Source organism: Astatotilapia calliptera, chromosome 1, assembly GCF_964374335.1.
Source record: "Astatotilapia calliptera chromosome 1, fAstCal68.1, whole genome shotgun sequence".
NCBI classification, from domain to species: domain Eukaryota; kingdom Metazoa; phylum Chordata; class Actinopteri; order Cichliformes; family Cichlidae; genus Astatotilapia; species Astatotilapia calliptera.
The window spans coordinates 7,804,207-7,827,794 of record NC_137422.1 but is presented as its reverse complement, the minus strand read 5'-3'; the positions used below and the strand labels follow the sequence as shown (position 1 = coordinate 7,827,794).

Here is a 23,588-nt window from a genome sequence, read left to right as displayed (position 1 = left end):
AATCTGTATCTTTAGTCTAGATTTCTTCCCACGCCATATGAATTTAGAAAGACATCCCTCAATCTCTATGAATGTTTTTCTGTTGATCCTGAGAGGCAACATTTGAATGGGGTATAATATTCTGGGTAGCACATTCATCTTGATTAAACTTATTCTACCCGTCCAAGACAGGGGGAGGTCAAACCACCTATTGAGGTCATTCTTGATTGAGGCCACAATCGGCTTGAAGTTCAACTTGTACAACTCCGCTGTGTCTGCGGACACCCTGATACCTAAATATGTGAAACCCGTGGTCGACCACCTGAAAGGGAAATTAGGAGGAGCGTCCCACCTCCCCCCGTCACCCAGTGGCAAAGCTTCAGATTTATCATAATTTATCTTATACCCTGAGAAGAGGCCAAATTGGTTGATGATATGTGTCAGTGCAGGAATAGAAGTTTCTGGCTTAGTGAGAAAGAGCAACACGTCATCTGCATAAAGGGAAATCCTGTATTCAGTATTCGACAAGGTCACCCCACAGATCTCAGGATCAGTTCTTATAGCCTCTGCCAGTGGCTCCAAAGCAAGTGCAAACAACAGGGGAGAGAGGGGGCATCCTTGCCGCGTTCCCCTACCCAGTGGGAAGACATCCGAGACCGAGCCATTAACCAAGACCCTTGCAGCTGGGGCCCCATACAGCAGTTTGACCCACTTGACAAATTCAGATCCCAAACCAAACCTGTCCAAAACATCAAATAGATATTCCCACTCCACCCGATCAAATGCTTTCTCAGCATCCAGAGAGATCGCAAGAGCCCTATAATTGGTGTTCTGAGAGAACTGCGCAACATTTATGAGTCGGTGGACATTGGAGCGGGAGTATCTATTCTTGACGAATCCCGTCTGGTCAGGCTTTATCAGAACCGGCAGAACCTCCTCCAAACGTCTGGATAAAATTTTGGACAGAATCTTACAATCCACACTAAGTAGACTTATAGGTCTGTAGGATGTACACAGATCCGCGGGTTTATCCTTCTTTAAGATCAGGGATATATGGGCAAGGTTTAGGGTGGGTGGAAGCACGCCCCTCTCAAGAGATTCTGTATACATTCCCAACAAAGGACCCGCCACATGTTTGGCCATTTTTTTATAAAACTCTGGCCCAAACCCATCAGGGCCCGGAGCCTTCCCGCTCTGTAAGGATTTAATTGCATCCAAGACCTCCTGCACCCTGATAGGGCTGCAAAGATCCAATCGACTTTCCTCTGACAGTATAGGGAGGTTAACAGTGTCAAGAAACAGTTTCCTGGCGTCTACAGTATTTTGACACTCAGGGGAATATAAGTCTTGATAGAACTCTTTCATTATTTTGCTGATAAGTTTAGCCTCAAACTGTAAAACACCTGCCTTATCTTTTAGAGAGGGTATTGCATAAGAGCCCCGTTTCCCTTGGGCAAGTCGGGCGAGCAAGCGTCCAGGTTTGTTGCCTGATTCAAATAATCTATGCTTCGCATAGAATATTGCAGTTTCCGCTTTCTGAGTTAACAGTTGGTCCAGGGCCGATCTAGCTGCATCCAACTTCCGAAGCACAGAAATAGACGAGGATTTCTTAAACTCCCTCTCCAAGTCAGTGATATCGCGTTCAAGCACTAATTGTTTGGCTAAGTTGCTCTTCTTTTTTGCCGAGGTAAAAGAGATAACGGAGCCCCTGAGAAATGCCTTACCCGCCTCCCATAGAGTAGAAGCACTAACCCCCGGTAAGTCATTTGTAGAAAGATAGAGTTCCCACTGATCTTCTAAATACTTTACAAATTTAGGGTCACTAAGGAGAGCTGGGTTTAGCCGCCAATGTCTAGACGAAGGGTCATAGTAAGGTTGTGATAGCTCCATTGAAACTGATGAGTGGTCCGAAAGCGCACATGTGCGGATCAAACAGCCCCGAGTTCTGTCAAGGACAGATCCAGAAACAAACATGTAGTCAATTCTGGAAAAGGAAAAATGGGGGCGTGAGAAAAATGTGAAGTCCTTCACATGTGGATTACAAACTCTCCAAGCATCAAAGAGACCAAGATCTGAACAGAGGTCCGTTGTAGCCTTTGCCATTTTTGAAGATGGTTGAGATTTTGGTGGATTATAATCAGTTTCAGGATTCAAGCCACAGTTAAAATCCCCACCAATTATTACGTGGTTCGGACACACAGGGGAGGTTTTTGCCAGAAAATTTGAATAGAACGACCTATCAAAAGTATTTGGTGCATAAACACTTCCCAATAGAATTAATTCCCCATATAGAAGCCCAGTAATCAAAATAAATCGTCCGTCCGTATCCCTTACAATAGTATGTAGCGTGAATGGTAGATTTTTATGGACCAATATTGCGACGCCTCTACTTTTAGAGTTAAAGGAAGAATAATAAATTTGTCCCACCCAATCACGTTTGAGTTTTAGGTGTTCGGAATCTGTGAGGTGAGTCTCTTGCAGTAATGCAATCTGCACTCTATCTTTTTTGAGTAAGGAAATTATCTTGCGCCTCTTAATGACGTGGTTAATTCCCTTGACATTAAGAGTAATAATTTTAGTGTTACTCATTGCAAAAGTAATCTGTCATTGGACAAGAATCGTCAACCCAAGGCAAACAGAAAGAGCCATCATAATAAAAGACATGTGAAAGACTTAACCCATGGCCTGAACCGGCCGTGCTGACATGAACAAAACCATCACAAAAAGATGGCAAAGGAACCTTCACCCACACAACAAATTGCATACAATAACAGAATTAAGATAAACGTCAAGGTATCACGGACTAAAAACAGACAAACAAGAAACAAACAAAAATGAAAATGCCACCCACCGGGTGGTGTCACAAGCCCAGTGCAGCCAAAAGAAGTTTCACTCCACGGGAGAGAAGGAGAGAGAAGACAAGAAAAAGAGAAAAAACAAAACAAAGCAAAACCCCGCCCCCGCTCCCCAAACCTGAATGGAATCGGGTTACTGTCAGTTGTGAATCAAAATTAGAGACTGAGTAAACAATTAGGCTATTTTCCCCGTTAAACCGTCTCTGCCTCCTCAAACTGCGTTAAACGCTGCGGACTCAGGCGTCTAATGACACGGTCCCAGTTAAGTCCGGCAGTGCCACAGTTTGTACGGGGCAAGCATCTATTAATCCAGCGCATTGATGAAACTTTGTGCATCTTTAGGCGATTCAAACTTGTGCTCATTGCCATTGTAAGTCAGCACAAGCGTCGCTGGATAGCGCATCCTAAAGCGGATGCCCTTGTCGATTAAGGCACGGCAAGAAGCATTAAATCCCCGTCGTTTCTCACGGATCGCGTAGGAGAAATCCTGATGTATGAAGATCCGCTGCCCGTCGTGGTGGAGTTCGGGGGCCGCTTTCACTGCAGCCATAATCCGCTGTTTATCTCCGGAGTTGTGGAGCTTGATGATCACCGGCCTGGGGTGAGCACCCCGCGGGCCGAGGCCCCGGTGTGCGCGGTCAACTTTAATGCGGGCTTTACCCGCGGAGCTGTGTCTCAGCCCGAGTGTGGCAGGCAGCCAAGCCTCAAAAAACTGAGTAGGGCTCTCACCCTCCGCACCTTCTTTCAGGTTAATGATGCGAATATTGTCGCGCCTGCTGCGGTTCTCTAAGTCGTCCAAACCTTTTGCCATAACCTTAATCCTCCCCTCCGCTTCAGCCAGCCTCCCCGCGAGGTCAGTCACCCCATCTTCCATATCTGAGATTCTCTGCTCTGCCTCCGTGACGCGTTTGGAGACGTTTTCCAGCGAGGACGAAATTTTCTCCAGTGTCCCCGACAGTGCAGACAGTTTTTGGTCAATTACCTCACTGATGCTATCGGTCACCTCACGGACGAGAGTTGCGGTGTCCACCGGGGGCGAGGGCTGGTCGCCCATTGCTACTAGCATGTCAGTTTGGCTAGCATTGTTCATCACGACGGCCGTGGTCTTTCGAGATTGTATCTTCGTCTGCTTCGACATTATTTAACTTCCAAAAAGCGTATTTAGGACTGCTGAGTATTCCCAAAGCTCTCAGTCACTAGTTTAGGTAAAAATATAGACAGTAGTGCGCATTACACTGTGATAAGTACAGGTGGGAGCGGGAGCACAGTGAAAGCACGTCTTCTAGCCTACCATATTCACCGGAACTCACAGATCATCTTTTAAAGGGAAGATAAAATACTCTACTTATTTATTCACTATAACCCACATGGGTAGTTTGAACATTATTTGTGTAAAACGTTACACTTAAAGAAGTTTAACATGTTTAATTGTTTTTTTGTTTTGTAGGTTTTACTTGTTGGCCGCCTCATAGCTTGTTCTTGTGAATGTCTACATGGGAACCAAAAGTGTGAATAGTATTGTAAATGGCCTGTATTTGTAAAGCGCTTTTCTAGTCCCTAAGGACCCCAAAGCACTTTACTCAATCAGTCACCCACCCATTCACACACATATTCACACACTGGTGATGGCAAGCTACATTGTAGCCACAGCCACCCTGGGGCGCACTGACAGAGGCGAGGCTGCCGAACACTGGCGCCACCGGGCCCTCTGGTGGTCAGAGGGCCCGGTGGCGTATAGTATAGCAAGTTGACAGAAAATATTACTTTTGACACTTATCTGGTGTGCATGCTAATGGGTAGGAGAACCAATTTATACCTTAAGTGAACATTTTGACTGCAAGATTGTTTCTTACCTGTGTTTTCTTACAAGGGTGTTCCAACAAAAAGAGTCCCCAGACTTCCTGATTGCCTCTTCAAGGTGCCAGGTAGCACCAAGTAATTTAAAAGGGGATTAGACAGTCATATTGGTTTTTGTTTTATTTATTATATTTTTTATTTTATTTTAGATCATAAGTATCTAGGCCAGTAGTTATTGTGATCTATACAGTGTTGATCCCACATTGATATCAGTAAGTTATATTATCAGATAAGTTGTGTGTTTTGTTTATTATTTTAATGGTATGGCTTGGGGGTTAATTACCAGTATAGTCTATGAAAGACTGCCAGTTAACATCAGAGGCTGTTACTGGAACCATGTCCCACCACTCGGCGACATTGTTTTAGTTTGTGTTTGTCAGTGCTGGTGGTGAAACCTGGTTGGCTTGTACCTCATCTCTGCCCCAAGCCTTTAACTGAAAATTTCTCATGGTGAGCATTGGATAAGGACTATAATATATTTGTTTTGACTCTAAATGTGGCTAAAAAGGAGACCTTTCATATACTAGATGGTGATATGACCTTTAAAAGTATACCCAAAATGCACTCTGTGAAATTTTCGCTATCATCATAATTATTAATCTGGGGGAGTTCCTACTGTTAAAACGATGACAAATCCCATGCAGATGCATGGTGCTGAACAATGGTGACAGAAAACATCATGCTGACCAGAAATTATATTTAGGCTTTAGACTGTGACTATGTTAATGGGTGTCAAATTGATTTGGTTGTTGTCATTTCAATTCAAATCAATTCAGTTTTATTTATATAGCGCTAAATCACAACAACAGTCATCTTAAGATGTTTTCTACTGTAAGATAAAGACTAAACAGCAGAGTTAACAGAGTTTAAATTAGTTTTGAGCCCTTAAATGTTCTCCTATGCCTCACCTGTATCCTTCAACACAACCTGAACTCTCTTAGGCAAGCGTTCCTGAAATGTCCTTAAGCAGTTTTCGGTAATAGTGCTCCAGTTTTGTTGAAGGACATTCAAAGCTCTTCTTTGTGCTACCAGTCTGTTTGGGATCACTGACATTCTGACTCATTCACTTGGATACTTTCCAGATTTTAGGATTATTGTGTAGTGAATCAAAATCTGAATGCAATTTTCTGTGTTCATAATAAAAGGATAAGCGGAAGCGAATAGATGGATGGTGTTCATGTCATCAGTTTTGACAAGATCCCAACACCACTGGCTGAAATGCAACCCTAAACCATGAAAGAGCCTCCACTATGTTTTACAGATGGCTGTGGACACCCACTTTTGTAACTCTAAAAGTCGTCACTGATAGTCTGTCCAGTTCTTGTGTAATTTGGCATACCTCAGCCTTTTTTTTTTTCTTGTTTCATTATTTCTCTTGACTTATTGACAGAAACCTTTACAGTGAGAACATTTCTGAGTCTTGGGTCTCAGTCACTGATTTTTATTCCTTTTTCTACAGGACATGACTCTCAGATACTGCTTATCTGCTCTAGATGCGGTTTTAAGCCTGACACTTCTTCTTTTGCTCTCCACTTGTCAAGTTTTCTAAGATTTTTGAAGGACAAACTTCCCGCCATGTTGAGATAAGCCAAGTTTGGGACTAACACCTCTTTGGAAGTCACTGTGGGCGTAAAAATACTATTTTATTCCTGTTATACATTTGGCTCTTTTTTTTTCGTAGATACACAAAAGAAATTAGAACAAATGATGTGTTTACTTGGCTGCTACTAGTAGCAAAGTGCATTTAAAACTGGTTCTTTGCTAAGTTTTCTGCTTTGTGTAGACACAACACTGGGTCACCCCCTGAGTTAAGTGAATTTTTTATCCTTGAGTAGATCATTATTGAGTACCCCAAAAAACAGAAAAACACGTTCCCCTGAGAATGATTGCATACAAAACCTGGACTGAAAATGAAGGAAATGTTTGTATTTTAACTTCCTTTTAAAATGGAACTTCCTGCTCGGAAGGTGAAAGGTTACGTGACGCTACAGATGATTTGGGCCCGCCTTTCTCCCCGCCAAGAGGTATGGGGCGGGTGTGACGTGAGCGCGCATACTCGTACTGGGCGGGCCAAATGTTGCCGGTCACCGACACAACTGGGCAAACTTTTCATAACTGTAGTAACGTTGACCAAAAGGCCACTGCTTACTGGCAGAGGAAGAGAGAAAGCTGAGGCGCGCAAACTTTGCAGTAATTTTGTATGATTTTTGACGTTTCTATCGCCTCTGTGCACGCGGAGAAGCACAGTCCCATAATAAAGTCCTTATTGGCGCTCGGACCAGACTGCCTGGACTCCATAACATACTACTGCGAAGATGTCAAGTTTCCTTTGAGAGAGACACATTTCGTGGATTTAGGTGAGTCTGTTTATGTACTTCTCTAAGGTTTGGGAGCACACACGAGATCTAGACGGCTGGAAAGTAAATGTTGGTGGATTTTTTTTCCACTGGCACTGTACGTAGATGTGTTGATTTGCTAACAACTTATAGCCTAAACTTTGGTCCTTATTGTTTCTTGAAAGCCAGTTGGGCTTGGTTGAAATGTTTCTTGTTTATCCGGTTTTACTGTTTCTTATCGGACGGTGGGCACTCGTAGCTGGCGTACGTGACGCCCACCCTTAACCGTAGGACGTTTTTCCACCGGAAAGCAGACTCGGCATAAAAATAAAGTATCGTTCCTCATGGTGGAACTTAGTAATTATTAACTGTTTGCCAAAAACGTGTTAAAGGTTAAAGCGAGCCGTCACTGTTGCTTTAGGCACGTTCCGCGCCAAGGATTTCAAAAAACTGTTTACCTGCGCGGGACACTATTAACTTCCTCTCCGCTGCCTCGCGCCTCGTTCTCATTGGCTGCTTCTGATAAAAAGGGCGGTACCGCCCTGCCGTTGGGGCTGCGATTCGGTGGAATGTACGTCAGTTACCGCCAATATTAATCATGTTTTGATCAGTTTTAAAAGATTTCTTTGACAAAAATTACCAGGAAGAAAAGTCATGGTGTTTGTTAAACTGACACCGTGAACATTATTAAACTCATAATTGTTTGCACTGCCGATTCCCCGGCAAATATATTTACCCCCAAAAGAGGTAAGATATTCTCTAAAAATGTATATATACATAAGTAAGATTTATAAATATAATAACGAAGAAATCTGGTTTGCAGGTTTAATTTTTTATGGCTATTTAAGTGAATTGCCTTTGTATATGATTTTTCTTAAAGTATTTGATTGTTTTGAACTATACCGTTAACATAGGTAACGTAATACCTAGATAACTATAGCTCATATGATCCTTATTGAACTGTTATGCTAACTTGGAAACTGACCCAGAAGTCTCATTCAAAGCTCAATAAGTACAGCATAATATGGCCACGTTTAGATAAAATTTATTCGTATTTTTTTATTCTTACATTTCAGTATTAACCAGAGAAGAAATATGAGGCTTGCATCTTAATATGTCTTCTCCTTTTCTCACCAGGATGGTGGTTTTGTTGCACCCCAGGTATTGGTAAAAACAACAAAAACGCCAAAGACATTAACTGGTTCGTGTGGTGTCTTAGTGGACAACCAGATCACGATGGGTCCCCTCACCACACCTAAAAAAGGGAGGGAAGTTGGTTCAGTTGATCCCTGGACACCGACCTCCAACCTCAAAATGCTCATCAGCGCTGCTAGTCCTGAGATCAGAAACCGAGAAAAGGAGCTCTGTATGGACAACGATGGGCGGGATAGTCTTGAATCTACACAGGTACAAATAAAATACTAGAGCTGATGTCACAGGCATCTTCTGGTATGTTGAGATGGTAAAAAAGCTGTTCTTGTCTGTTGTCTTTTTTTTACAGGAGCCTGAAAATGGAGAAGAGTCAGAGAAAATGATTAGCAGAAAAGAGAAGAGTCTGGGGCTTCTGTGTCACAAGTTCCTTGCACGTTATCCAGATTACCCAAACCCAGCCCTCAACAATGACATCTGCCTGGATGATGTGGCCACTGAGCTCAGTATGTCTATTAAGCTCATAGATTGTAGCTAATGATTGCTTAACTTACTTTGTTTAGCAATAGCTCTTATGATACATCATATCTGAGTTGACTTGTTCTGCTTTAGGCAAAAAAACACACAAAAACACCATGATCGTAACTTATTCTGGTTTGTTTCATTTTCTCCTCCAATGAGTTACTTTTACCTAATGAGTTAAGAAATTTTATTTTTTCTCCTACGCTCACAGATGTGGAGCGCCGACGCATTTATGACATCATGAACGTGCTGGAGAGTCTTCACATGGTGAGCCGCTCTGCAAAGAACCGCTACACCTGGCACGGCCGAACCAAATTGGCTGAGACTCTGGCCATTCTGAAGCAGGTGGGCGAGGAACACCGGTACAGCCAGCAGATGCAGCAGATCCGCCAGCGCCTTGTGGAAAAGGAGTTTGACTTTGACGGGGAGGAGAAGGAGAACGAGGTGGCGGTGGTGGACTTGGAGAACGGAGAACACGGACAGAAAGAGCTCTTCTTTGTGGAGCTGCCAGGAGTGGAGTTCAAAGCAGGTGGAGAAGATTTTGTTTTTATATAAACAATAAAATTGTCGTTTTGAATTTTGTGAGATGATACACAAATACTAATACAAAATGAAACAGTTAGGTTCAAACACAAACCTTTGTGTTTATTGTCCTATGTCTTGTCCAGCCTCTGTCAACAGTAGGAAAGACAAATCTCTGCGTGTGATGAGCCAAAAGTTTGTCATGCTCTTTCTGGTGTCTAATCCTCGTGTGGTCAGTCTGGACGTGGCTGCAAAGATCCTGATTGGAGAGGACCAAGCAGCAGATCAAGACAAGAACAAGTTCAAGAGTGAGTACAGAGCCTCATCCAAATAAGGTGTAGTGTAAGGATGTCAAACTCATTTTACTTTGTGGGGCATGTACAGCTCACTTTAATCCTAGGTGGGCCAGACCGGTGAAACTTGTTTTTCTGATGGTGTGAAAACATTTATTGACACACATTTCTGAGATGTTTTGAGATGTCCTTTAATTATATGACAAAAACAAAAACAATTGGCAAAATTTCTTCTTCTTTTTTTTTGTTTGTTTGTTTTGTTTAATGTGAACACAAATTTCTACAGTAGATTTTGAAAATAATAATAACTTTCTGTCATTTAACGGTGTATTATTACTTATTTACTTGGTGTAGTATGAATTCTGATAGGGAGTTCTTTTGTCAGTAGAGTGAGATAAGAGAGAATGAAAAGCTGTAAAATGTATGACTTAAAAGTCTAAAATGTAAAAGTCGAAAGTGTTACAAACATCTCCAGTTGGGCAAGATTGGAGTCTTGGGCGGGTCCTTATGTTTGACACCCCTGGTATAAGGTTAATCGAGACTGCGTCGTGGCATACATGTGAACAATGCATGAACTCTATGACAGTTATGATTGAGGTGGGGGTAAAGGCATCTTATGAAGTTTTAAATGTTGATTATGTGTATTTCCTGTTTTGTGTCTTCACTAGTCGATATTAACGCTGTTTGGTTGTGTGTTTGCAGCCAAAGTGCGGCGGCTGTACGACATAGCTAATGTGCTACGAAGCCTGAAGCTCATTGAGAAAGTTCACGTGGCAGAAGAAAGGGGGAGGAAACCGGCGTTCGAATGGGTCGGCCTTGATGATTTCCCACAAGTCATAGGTATCACCAGAACTCCCTGAAAATTTGGCCCTCAGTTATAAGGTGTAGTCGTAGCGTTTGTGTTTTCTTAGCACTTAACTCTTCCTCTAGACTCGGAGAACACCTCAACCGCATGCCCACCCAAGAAGAAAGGCGTACTTGAACCACGTGCGTCTGCCGACAACTGTGCCAAAAATCTCTTCTCGTCACCGGGGACCAAACGCAGCTTCACTCGCCACCCGTCCCTCATAAAGCTCGCCAAGAGCATTCAGGATGATCGACGCAAGATCAACTCGGCCCCCAGCAGTCCTGTCAAGAGTAAGCAGAAAAGACATTTCTTCATTTAAAAAAAAAGTTCCTTCTCCAGCAAATTATTATGAATGATGCAATGAAGCTTCTTAATTTTCTTTTCTTTCTTTTTTTTTTAAATTTACTCTTCTGTCTTCAGGTGATTCCTCAGTGAACAGTGACTTCCCAAACAAAATGGCCCAGCTTGCTGCTATTTGTAAGATTGAACTCGACCAGGAGTCAGTGTAAGTTTAGTTCCATTTAGTCTGTCACTCATCCTAAGCTAAATCTTCAGTAATAACTCTGTACGTTTTACCTTATTTGGCTTTTGACCCACAGAGATTGCTTGCACGTGCACAAACTTACCTCATTATATTAAACATTTTGTCATGTTTCAATGTGAGCATCCATTTTTAAAAAGAACATAAAACATTTAAATGATTGTCCTGTTTGTGTTGCAGGACTGGAGATGTAGGCCTAAAGCCTGCTGCTGCAGAGGCAAACACAGGTTACGTGTTACAGCTTCCCACTCCTACTTCAGTGGAACCATCTCGTATACCGTTACAACCTCCAACTCAGGAGCAGGCAGTCAATACTACTGCCAACCCGATCCCACATGCCCTGCTGGCAGCACAGCCATCAGGGTCTGTTGCCTACATCCCCGCGCAGTGTTCGCCCCTGATCCCTGTACTGTTACCTCAGCAGCGAGGGAGCGGGCCCTACGCCGTGTATTTGAACCCTTCTTCGCTCAGGTCAAACCCTCTGGCCAGGCCGCAGCCAACTAGCCTGGCAGTGCGCTCTATGACTTTTGAAGATAAGACTGGGCAGAGCCCAAATGGCCAGTCGGCAGCTAAGAGCCACACAGCTGCCGATGCAAGTCCCTCGGGGGTCAAAAGGCTGCGTTCAGAGTTGGCATCCGAGGGCAGCCCCTCTAAAGCTAAGAGGTCTGACCCCACCTTTAAGGTGAGAAAACTTAAATGTGCCATTTATGTAATAATCTGGTAATAACCAACACAGAACTATGTAACTGTATCACCCCGCACTGTTCATTTCTCAGCGCCTGTCTTTGTTCACCTCCTAGGACACCTCGCCAAAGCTCTGTGAGATCCTGCAGGCCCGCCTAAAGGCCCGTCGTGTCGATCAGCTCACCAGTCGGCCCTCGCCTCGCGCCCTCCACCTGGACACAGAGTTTGTCAACACCCCCGGCGGGGCTGTAGCCAATCAGACATTAGAGCAGAGTTTGGAACTCCTACTGGACAGAGAAGAGAAGGTGGCAAATTCTGACAGCGAGGCGGGATTAACACCGGTCAGGGCTGTTCCCCTCACACCCAGACAGCTTCATGCTGAGGTAGAAGTGCTAAAAGAACTTCAAGGATCAGAGGATGATCTGTTAGTAGGTGTTCATTTGTTGATTTTCTTTTGTTCTACTCTACCTATCCAGACTTTAATCCCAGCTGGATACTTGATCCCAATCTCCCAGCAGTCCCTCATCAGCTACAAGGAAGTTCAAAGTTCAGGAGCAGAAAGCAACAAGATCTCACCTCCCAACATCTACCAAACACCAACTGCAGGTAAATATTTTATTAAATGTGCTGCTCGAGCTCTGACTGTACATAGATTTTATACTTAAACTGTCAAGAAAATGTTAGGTCTCCAGTTATCATTGTGTGCAGCACAGTAAAGATTGCATAAACAACATCCAAACAACAGAACTGACTTTTACTCTGTCTACAGGCTCCAGACCTGCCCCAGCCCAGGAGATTACGCCCACCAACCTTCGGCTTCAAAGACCCGCTAACGCAGCCTCTCCACAGGCCACCCAGCAAGCCCACCGCCTCAACAGTCCCAGTCCTGCCATCTTAAACTTCACCCTGCAGAACCTCGGTCTGATCTCCAGCTCCAGCCCAGGAAGTGCATTTGCTACACCTCAGACTCCAGAGCGTGCCAACACCCTGACCAGTCCATTGCCGAGCCCCCTGACTCTGCAGCAGAGGGCCATGGTTTTCATCAAACCTCTGTCCCCTGTGCACATTCAGCAGACTGTATCCCCACATCAAGTGGCCCTGATCGGTGTACAGCAGGTATAAACAAACAGCGTGGGCCTCTAAACCAGACTTAATCTGTTCTGCTTTCAGACTTCATGGCACACATGGATTTACATGCATGTCATCAGTTTTCTTGGCGGTGTTTTTGAGTTAGTTTCAGTTGTCTCACTGATTTAACAGTTTGAGAGAGGTTCTTCTGATTGTCTGATTAGACCTGAAACAAGTGTTTTATTATTGAGGTGATAGGATTTAGTGTTCATATAAGATCAATGAAATGAATATACTAATTTGGTTGAGAAATATTAGTCTAACTAATTATTGTCTGTTTTCTAGCCCCTGATGGCCACCCCTAAAGGGAGTGGGGTCCCCCAGCACAGCTTCTTTCACACACCGGTCTCCCTTTCGCCTCTGGCTGCTGTAGTAAACACTGCCGGACAATCATCCACCAAAACTGTACACATCCCTCAAAGAAAGCTGGACGTTACCACTGATGAGTCCTGAGGGCCCTGAAGGATCTTAGAGTACATATTTGTGTGTGTGGGTGTTGTTTATGTTGTGGGTGGATGGGTGTTTTTTTTTTCTCCTCCTTTTTAACCTGTTTAGCATTTACACAGTATTCATTACCTCTGAAAACATTTCACAGCAGCTTCACTGCCTTCATTCTTATGACAGCCAGCTCTAAAAAAGCAGGTTTATCCCGATATTCATCAACACTACCGTCGTGCTCATTGTGATGCTTATGTGGTCTGTTTCACAGGAATAGAATGGCATGGGGAGAAATGTAAGAATAAGATATTTTTTATTTGTTTGTTTTGGGGGTTTTTTGTTTGCTTTGTTTTTCCATTTCTGCTAATATGGATATTTTTATTCCTTTTTTCAGTTTGTCAGTACTAGTAAAATGACATCAGCACTCGAGTAAAATCTAGCAAGATCACTTTTGCACATACGGCATGTACATGTTAACTGTTACCCCTTGAATGGAATTGCTGAGAACCTGTGAATATTTGTAAGACATCCTAAGACAAATGAGAAATTGTGAGATTAATTTATAAGAAAATTACACTTGTATCTGATGTCCTGCTAAATTTAAAAATGCTTAATAAATTTTAAATATGTATTTTGTAAAAAAGAAAAGAAAAAAATGCATCCTTTGTCGCCGTCGTCGCCAACTTATGAACAGATCGCATTTACATTCCCTCTCTAAATCCCTTCATCCCCAGTTGTTTGTGGCAGATGGCTGCCCCACCCTGAGCCTGGTTCTGCTGGAGGTCAAAAGTTTTTCCTTCCCACTGGTGCCAGTGGCACAGGTGGGTCTAAAACTATTTTTAAAACTGGGAAACGGCACTAGCACATTATTTCTGGGTCTTGATCATCTGCTTTCATAGTTTGAAGGATCCACTGCAGATTTCTGACCTTTATCCTAAGATGAAACCTTTATATCGTAATAGGAACGGTCTGTCCTGGGATTATGAGGCCCCCACCCATAAGACACAAGGGGCTCACAGAAGAGTTTAAGTATTAAAATGATTTCAAAGAAATACTTAGCAGATGTGCAGATTTTGGATAGATACATTAGCTGGCTCTGTATTACTATCGTCAAAACCAGTGAGGGTACTGTCCCCCCATAGGCTTCCAGTACATGGTCTTGATTGCTCAATCTTGAAGCTCTACTCTTTACTCTGCACTTTGTTTTTGTTTTCTTTAATTTGTCACCAGAGCTTCTGAAGTTAAATTTTATTAAACAGAATGCATTAACATAAAAATGTTAAATTAATTAAGCTACTTTACGTGGATCTGTTGTGGACAGATTCATATTGATTTTGTTTACTGGCTATTCTATTCTGTTCAATTTCATATGTCCATTTGCTACTTGTTCATGAGATATTTTTAGGCTCTTATCTCTTGATGGCCTAGCAGCTGACTGGAGACAGTCCTGAAAGCCTTCTCTCTTGAGCTTAAGTATGAAGTATCACTTCAGTAGAATAAGTAAAGAGATCTGACGTGATTCAAACGTCTGTGACAAGCTGTGTTTACTTTCCCTTGTAGGAAGCTTAGGACCAATCTTTAACATTTGTTCTGCAATTCATTTCAATTCAGTTATATTTATATAGCACCAGTTCACAGTAACAGTCACCTCATGGCAATTTATATTGTATGGTGAAGATCCTAAATATTAGAATGAAACGTCCAACAATTGCATGACACCCCACGACCCTACAACTAGATGTGAAGATCACCAGGTCACTACCGCAGCTCAGCCATGTGTTCACCATCAGTGGTGCAACCAATAGTTATATTTAAATACACCGTTCATGCATATAATCCTGTAATGCTTCTCTGCTGGTAGTCAGACTTTCCCGCACTCTGAGGGCAGAGCAAATATCTGAGTGGCTGATGTTCAGGCCTCTTTCAGCTTGTGATGAAGGGTCAGAGGGCCCTGCTTAGTCACAAGTTATTTTAGGAGGATACTTTCATTGAAGTGTCACCAGTGGACCGTGGTGATGGTGAGACAGTATTTAAACAGCCCAGAAGCGCTCATCACCAGTCAGCCACAGAAGCAAGCTTGGAGTCAAGGTAAGGACCTGCTACCTTTTGTATTAAAGCTCCCTTTCAGGGTTTGAGTAGTTACTCCAAGCTAAGTAAAGTACTCGATGATACTTTTACTTACTACTTTAATTTTTCTTGCTAGAACTCTGTTTACATTGACGCATTTATTATACACAACCATGAACGGCTGGCGGCACTTTCACGTGAAATTTAGGATCTGTCTCAGTAATATTCAGTTGTTTTCAGTGTAATTTGAAGGAGAGACAGCTCAGCTTTTGTCTGTCCAATATGACAGTTAAGCCCCTGTTCCTGGAATATCACATACCAATGCTGTGAGGTGATGGGCAGCCTTTGATATTAGTGCAAACTGGGATGTCAGACAGAACGCCAGCGAGGGCAGAGCTGCCATTCCTGAGTAAATGTTAGGATGGATGTTAGAGTTAAAAACTGACACATCGCAGTGAGACAATATCAGAACTGATTTGATTTGATTTGAAATCTTCGTAACCCTGACGACGTGTATTCACGTACATGCAGGAATGTACACATAGAGATTACACACACACAACCACCAGAAAACATAGAGATTTTATTTGTTTGTTTAGGTGAGGAGATGATTTTTAACCTTTTTTAAATTCAGTATAGTATCCTCTTTCAAATTTTATAAATGTAAAAATGTAGATAAGGTAGATCCTCTAAAACAGAGATTCCCAAAGTGCTGGGCCCGCTCCTTGGGGAGGAGCAGAGCCCAGAGCCATTACCGAGGAGGGGGCTGGTGGGGGGGCAGTGGCGGTATGAAAAGATAAGAAAAAAAAAAAGAAAGCTTGGACCCTGCAAGCATTACGGAGAGCTTTTTGACGGGGCTTCCACACAAACGCAAAGCAGGAGATGAAGCATCGTCAAATATGTTTCCAACTTCATTCTAAAACAAAAACTAGAAAAATGGTGAAGCATGTCTGCCCTTTGGCTTCACCTGCACAAGTGCCAAGGTAGGTCTCCCCTGCAGAATTGGTTTTCCCTGTCGGGAGCACACGCTGGGCTCTCCAAATCACAAACAGTATCCCACATTCTTGATTTTTAGTTCACAAACACTTCTTATAATGACTAACTAATCCTGAAATTTTGGAGATGTTAGCTGTTTATACAGTAAAGTTACAGCGGGATACAAATAATGTCAGGCTGATCTTGCCGTAATTTGTCCCCCCTGTCCAAATCACTGACAAACAGTATGCCACAGTTGTTTATGTTTTTTAACCCATTTTGCACAGAGAGACATTTAAAAAAATGTATTGATAGCGATGTTGAATATTATTACACAGGAGAAAACAACTACAAGTAAAATTACACCATGAGGCCTCTGCTTTTCTAATTGGAGGGAGAGTAACTGCGTGTGTAGTCTATATGTAAGCATGTAAAAACTGAAGATATTAAGATTAGCAGTAACAGTATTTTGTCTCTATCTGCAATTCATCTCATGTAAACCATAACATGGCGCACAGTCTGACGTAGGAAAAGGCACATACCTTTCACATTGCGTGACAAACTGTATTCCTCGTCCACACAAAACGCAAAAACAGAGTTTTTAAAAAATCTCAGTTTTCGGTGATTCGAAGTGCCGTTTACGTGTGGACGAAAGGCTCAAACGCATAGAAACAGCTGCGTTTTCAAAGGTGTAGGTTCACAAAGTTAGTAGTTTATTACTACTAATTTACTAGTAGTAAATGACTACCTGTAATTTATTGCAGTTTACTTTTTTGTTCAATCGTTTACTAAATGTTTGAGGTGTGAAATAAACCGCAATGGAGTTTGAAAACAAAATATGGGTGTGTGTTAGGTGGTGGGGGGTGCGAAGATTTTTCTTGGAAACAAAGGGGGGCCTAGCAAAAAAGTTTGGGAACCACTGTCATAGGAGGTCATCTGACTGTTGATGTTTTCTCTGTATTATTGTAGGGTCATTACCTAACAATATAAAAAAGAGGTGACTATTGTTGTGATTTGGTGCTACATAAATAAAACTGAATTGAATTGGATTTTTAATATGATTACATACATGTACAGAATACTGGAAATCAAGTCAGTCCTTACATTAACACTGATTTAATTGCACGATGTTTTACTTGTCTATGAGTAAGCACATGCCAACAACAGTGGGAAGGAAAAATTCCCTTTTAACAAGAAAGCTCCAACAAAACATGGCATACCAAAGGGCAGCTATCTGCTGAGAGCAGTTGGGGTTGAAGGAAGTAAGACAGAAAAAAAACTCCTTGAGGGGACTGTTGTTTTGATTTGGGGCTGTATAAATAAAATAATTGTATAAATAAAATAATTGAATTCAACTGAATTGAAAAAAGAAGACCAACCTTAGGCGAGTGGTGTATAAAAACATAGTGAGTGTAAAGAGTGAGGGAAGAAGAAATGCTCAGTGCATTATAGGAAACCCTCTGCAGCCTAGGCCTAATGCAGAGTAGGATTCAGGGTCACCTGATCCAGGCTAACTTTATCAAAAAGGAAGGTTTTAAGCAGAGTCTTAAAAGTAGAGAGGGTGTTTCAAATCCAAATTGGGAATTGAAATCATATTTACATTTCAGTTCTAGCCTGGAAAACAAGACAACAGATCAATAGATTGTTTGAACTCCTTTATTTATTTATTTTGATTTACTCTTGAAGATGCCAAACTGGGGAGGAGGAGCCAAATGTGCAGCCTGTGAGAAGACAGTGTACCATGCAGAGGAGATCCAGTGTAATGCAAGGAGCTTCCACAAGACTTGCTTCATCTGCAGTAAGCAGACCCGCACTGCCCCAACAGAGGGTGTCATGGTGGATCTGGAGAATCATGCAGATATGTGATAGAAGTAATTTACACGTAAAACCCCCCAGCTATTTTCCTCCTTCCATTCACCTTTGTGTATCCCATCTGGGCCTGCATCATTACTCAGCAGTCCCTCTGTATTTTTCTGTGTTTAATGACCTGCCTGCAAAGCTTCTTTGATTCTTCCACCCTGCTTCTGTTTGGCTTGCTTGCTGATTTCATACAGCCACAAGTGCTTAACTGGATCACTCAGTGACAGTTTACTTTCCCAGTTTACTGTCCCCTACACCAAAACATACACTCTCCAGCTGGTCAGTAGCCTGTGTGACTGCTAGATTGTTCCACTGGGAGCTCAGAAAGGCCTCTGTGAAAAGCTCACCCATCTTCTGAGTCTTCATCTTTTCTCGAACTTTCACCTCATGATCCCCTCTCTTTCTACAAATAGAAATACAAGACATCAGACTATGTGTAATGTTACTGCTGACCGATAACACTAGCTAGGTGGGTGCTTTATTTAACCTCCATTATACCACCATGACATTCTACTGAAAACATCTCACACAGTCTCATGGTCAGCATGGTACTAAATGTGTGTGTTTCCTTCACACAAGTGAGCTGCAGAAAGGGGCTGGACAGTACAACAGTTGCAGCGCATGAGTCTGAGATTTACTGCAAGTCCTGTTATGGCAAAAAGTACGGGCCGAAAGGATATGGGTACGGGCAAGGAGCTGGCGCTCTGAGCTCTGATCCTCCTGGACAGGATGCAGGCCCTCAGCCTCATGAGTAAGTGTTCATGACAGATAAAGACAGAGCACCTTATAACCTTAACCTTAACCATGACCGAAACAGTGGTGCAGAGGCAAATAACCTTAAAGAGAAAAATTGCTTTAAAAAATCTACTTTGACCAAAGATGACATCACACAGCGTTTCTTTTCTAGCTCCAAACCTCGACCAGCCTCCTCAAAATCCACCGCCAATAAATTGTCCCAGAAGTTTGGAAGTTCAGATCGCTGCCCTCGATGCTCCAAAGCAGTCTATGCAGCAGAGAAGGTGATGGGAGCAGGGAAGGTGAGGACCATCTTGTTATTCTTTGTGTGCATCTAAAGTATGACTTAAATTCAAAGTTACTTGCTGTTGCCCAATCAGACAAACAATTTAAATTCACATCTTGTATCTCTTCTAGATGTATGTTTTTATTGCTGATTATTGGGTACACCAAAAATCAAAGACAATACCAAAAAAAAACCCCCAACCCAATCAATTTGGACTCTTTAGGCCACTTAACGATGAAATCAAGGCTTAGCGCCTGATGTAAGTGTGCCACATGTTCCTTATGGGTCCACCAGCTGGCCAGGAATTCCTTCCCCAGAGCGGAGTCCACGCCAGCCTCATCTCAGGCAGACGAGGAGCATCCTCCTATCCCCCTCTTGTCCCTTCACTGGGCCCATCACATCCCAGCCCAGCTTGCATTCTGCATCGGAGTCCCTCATGCGATGCCACCACAGCTCCCCTCACGTCCGCGTCCTGTAAATAAATAAATAGGGGCCAGAGCAATCATCCCGGAAGAGGCCCTGGCTTATAACTATGGCGGCCCTTTCCCAAAACGGCTGTGCCCGTCATACGACAGTGGGGAGAGTGTTACTCACATATGCAGGCAGAGGTACACATCTGCCCGGCGGTCGATTACACGCAGCGCCTCCCACTGTTGCACTTCTCGCAACAGTCTCCCACTGTCTCCCAACTCTTTTTCACCTGGCCTTCTTGCATTCCTCTTCATGTCTGGGGCTTCTCTCCTCCAGTGCTCAGCTAGCCTGCCTTAGGTCTTTACACAGCTGATAGGCCACCTCTGGACATACCCATACCTCAGCAGGTGATCCCTATCAGCTAATTGTCCCATGCTCAGCCAATCCACAGTGGATTAAAACAATGTCAAATAAAACACCAAAAACCATGCAATACAAACAGAAGAATAAAATCATGCAATAAAAACTAAACTCGCAAATAAACTAAAAAAAATCGAAATGAAACCAATATAAAAGATAAATATAAAGTTCCACTGTGTGACAATATCATGTAAGGAACTTTGTAGCACTTTGTTATTAATAATCACAAATATGTGCGTCTTTAGCCTTGGCATAAAACCTGCTTCCGCTGCGTTCTGTGTGGTAAAAGCCTCGAGTCGACCACAGTGACAGATAAGGATGGAGAGCTGTACTGCAAAGGTACACATACACACACACAAACACACACACATTGTAAAGATGGTTCTTGTTTATCTTCATTGCACTTTAAAACCAGAACATTTAATATTTAACCAGAACTACAGGAAAAAAACCAAAGCAGCACACAGTACACACAGGTCATATTTGAAAACTACCTCTAAATGTTGATTATTGACTCAGTCAATTCTCGTTTTTCTCTGCAGTTTGTTATGCCAAAAACTTTGGCCCCAAAGGATTTGGACTGGGCAACGCTGCAATGCTGGAGGAACGACAGTAAAAACATGCTTTTAATAAGCCTCCCACTCATCGTGCGGCAGCTGTCTCAGGGAGACCTTTGCACTGCTGTAAATTCAAAGTTATTTTTAAAAGTGGCTAAATTGTTCTTGTGATGGTTCAATGCAGAATAAAAGCATTTTATTACTTTAAAATTGGTTTTAATGCAGTTTATTAAAAACATCTTGAAAGACTAAGAGCAGAGCATAAGAACAAGAGCTCAACAGCTTTCTGTTGTCTTTGTTACATATTATAGTTTTGATGATAACAAACGTGCCTGAATGTATTTTGTCCCCTGTTATTGTTGTGGTGCAAAGACTTTTCTTGCTAAACTGAATTACTACATGTTATTTGCAATCATAATTCTGTGCGCCCCCTTAATAGGAATATCAAATCAGCAAGCGATAAACAAATACAATGAGTTAATATTTCCAGAAAAATTATGTGTTGGCAGCCAAGCAGAGTGACACTGGATGACTCGTTGAACCAACATCACAGTGGCTATCTCGTATTATTGAATTAACGGAGCTGACGACACACAGAAAAAAAATTCATCAGATAAAAGTGTCTCCATATCATGGCTTACATTAAATTTTAACAGAGTTACCTGTAACCTTGTTTTTTTGCTAGTCCTGTTTGGTTCTGTAGCAGTCAGAATTATTGTCGGAAGGCCAAGAATGATGCCCAATGGATTTGTTTTACCAAGTGGATCATCATGGCCTTGCCATATTATCATTTATTTTATTTTCGGTTGTTAGAGATGGGACAGACATGACTGAGGGATAGGAAAGGGAGAAAGAAAGAAAGAGAGGGAGGGAAGGAAAAACAGATGGGAAGAGAGACAGTGAGAAAGGGCACTTCAAAAAAATAATCTGGATCACCTGTTGAGAGAAGAAAAATCAGAAGAGAAAACAAACAAAAAAGAGAGCAACATAATAAACACAACACCATTGCAATAATCTAGCTAAGAGTAAATGACAGTAGATACTAAACACTGAATGTTATTGTGCAGCACGCAACATCAACAGCACGCAATGTGCTTTGAGGTAGCAGCCAAGAAAGGTGTAGTTTGTGTCTGTGAACACCCATGCATACACCTGTGTGCACACACCCAAAGAGGACCACCGGAAGGGCAACCGTGCCACCCTCCTGGGAAGAGCTGAGGAGAGCCCCAGACAAGGGGTCACCTGGCAGCGAGTGTGGTGAGGGGAGATAGGCCTCCATACCTTGGAGGGCCTGAGATGTACCCAGAGAGGTGGAGTCTCAGACCCAACCTGACATATAGACACAGATGAACAGGCACACACACAGACAAATAAATACTTGGCACTCACCCAACGTGGAGACAGACACAAATAGACACTGTACACACAATCACACTCCCCAAACATACTTTATACTAAGTATTTGTAACTAAGTAACTAAGTAAAGGCAGGAAGTACTTTGGTACTTCCTGCCTTTGCTCTGTTTTAAAACCACTGTGGAAAGTTTTGAATTAGTACCTGGTTTTAAGGAATGAATACAATGAATATAAGTCGATCAAAAGTGCTCAAATACAACCACTCAGACTTAATAAACCAAAGGAAATCAGTTCAGTCAATTAAAATGTCAATTACATTTTATTTGCAAAATACCTGTTGACAAGACGCTGCTTCAAGGCACTTTATATTGTAAGGTAAAGGCCCTACAATATTACAGAGAAACCCAACAATCAGAGGACCCCCTATGAGCAAGCACTTGGCGACAGTTGGGAGGAAAAACTGCCTGTTAACAGGCAGAGACCTCCGGCAGAACCAGGCTCAGGAAGGGGCAGCCATCTGCCGCGACTGGTTGGGGGTGAGCTAGTGACACAGATGGAATATATTCATGTCACTTCCTCACAGCAGACAGATGTTATTGTCTGTGAAGGTTCTCAGTCATCCAGGTCATCGTAGTCAAAGGAGCTTGTAAAGAAACGTGTCTGGACTTCTTTAAGTTGCTTGAAGATGTTGCACCTCTCATCCGAGAAGCTTCTTCAGTTCTGAACAGAGAACTGAAGAAGCTTCTTGGATGAGAGGTGAAACGTCTTCAAGCAACTTAAAGAAGTCCAGACGTTTCACCTCTCATCCGAGAAGCTTCTTCAGTTCTGAACAGAGAACATCTGCAGCTGTCATCAAAGAGAATTCAGTGATGTCGCCGTGACTGTGACATGGCAGCCAAAATTAAAAACTATATTCTTCTATTGTTATTTTTTATTTGAATTTATTAATTTTCAGTTAATTTTGAAGTCAGGTTGTTATTGAGTTTAATCCCTTTTTCTTAAAATCCATTCCATTTGAAGTATTTATGAATAAAGCGATTGTTCATTTTGAAATATTTAATTATAAAATATCTTTTATTGTACATTAAATTATCAAGCAATAAATATATATAAATTCATTGCTTTTATATATACATATATGTGTGTGTGTGTATGTATGTATGTATGTATAAGAAATAGAAAGTACAAATATTTCTGTCAAAATGTAGGAAGTAAAAGTTAAAAGTTGTCAGAGAAAAAATAAATACTCGCACAAGTTTTTTTTTCCCAGGATATATGATTGGCTTCATTTAGTATAGCTTTAAAGTAAAATAATGCTATCTTTACTGTGTGTGTTTTTTTTTTCAATCCTTTTGCAATCATAATTATGATCTGAATGCACGGTTTTGTTTGTTTTTTTAGCCATCAGATTTACTGTCTGAAGGCCAAGAATGATGCCCAATGGATTTACTTTACCAAGTGGATCATCATGGCCTTGCCATATTGGTCAATTTGATTGACCTTATTATTATTTATTGTTATTATTATTTATTTTATTTTATTTTACTTTCAGTTGTTAGAGATGGGACAGACATGACTGAGGGAGAGGAAAGAAAGAAAGAAAGATTTTGATTGATTTTTAAAAACACATTTATTCACTCAAAAGTGAACCAAACAGTCAGTTCAAACCAACACATTGCTAAACACAAGTTCAGAGTTATTTAAAGTAAACAGACTACCTTTATAATCCTAAAGATTTCGAAAAACACCCAGTCCAACCATATTGAAATAA

At 42.0% G+C, this 23,588-nt stretch overlaps 2 protein-coding genes and 1 long non-coding RNA gene across 5 annotated transcripts; 2 read left to right on the top strand and 1 right to left on the bottom strand.

Moving 5' to 3' along the window:
- Nucleotides 1-6,763: 6,763 nt before the first annotated feature.
- On the top strand, nt 6,764-13,268 carry e2f8 (E2F transcription factor 8). Of its 3 annotated transcripts, XM_026177701.2 has the most exons (13): nt 6,764-7,048; nt 8,165-8,434; nt 8,529-8,682; nt 8,910-9,227; nt 9,367-9,528; nt 10,216-10,353; nt 10,444-10,650; nt 10,781-10,865; nt 11,082-11,583; nt 11,702-11,968; nt 12,062-12,191; nt 12,355-12,701; nt 12,999-13,268. In XM_026177701.2, the coding sequence occupies exons 2-13, from the start codon at nt 8,264-8,266 to the stop codon at nt 13,164-13,166; spliced, it is 2,649 nt and encodes an 882-aa protein (XP_026033486.2). In that variant the 5' UTR covers nt 6,764-7,048; nt 8,165-8,263; the 3' UTR covers nt 13,167-13,268. The 3 variants fall into 3 exon arrangements, with proteins under 3 accessions (XP_026033486.2, XP_026033475.2, XP_026033479.2); XM_026177690.2 differs by having other exon boundaries at nt 11,702-12,191; XM_026177694.2 differs by lacking the exon at nt 6,764-7,048 and adding an exon at nt 7,635-7,774 and having other exon boundaries at nt 11,702-12,191.
- A 1,738-nt stretch (nt 13,269-15,006) lies between these two features.
- csrp3 (cysteine and glycine-rich protein 3 (cardiac LIM protein)) lies at nt 15,007-20,672 on the top strand. The gene is made up of 6 exons (XM_026175776.2): nt 15,007-15,239; nt 17,880-17,991; nt 18,633-18,804; nt 18,961-19,090; nt 20,151-20,244; nt 20,448-20,672. Exons 2-6 carry the CDS (start codon nt 17,880-17,882, stop codon nt 20,519-20,521), a joined length of 582 nt encoding a protein of 193 aa, XP_026031561.1. The 5' UTR covers nt 15,007-15,239; the 3' UTR covers nt 20,522-20,672.
- On the bottom strand, nt 19,198-19,885 carry LOC145430084 (uncharacterized). Its single transcript, XR_013910499.1, has 2 exons — nt 19,669-19,885; nt 19,198-19,546 (listed from the first exon to the last, which is right to left on the bottom strand). It is a non-coding gene; the product is annotated as an uncharacterized LOC145430084 (long non-coding RNA).
- Nucleotides 20,673-23,588: the final 2,916 nt, after the last annotated feature.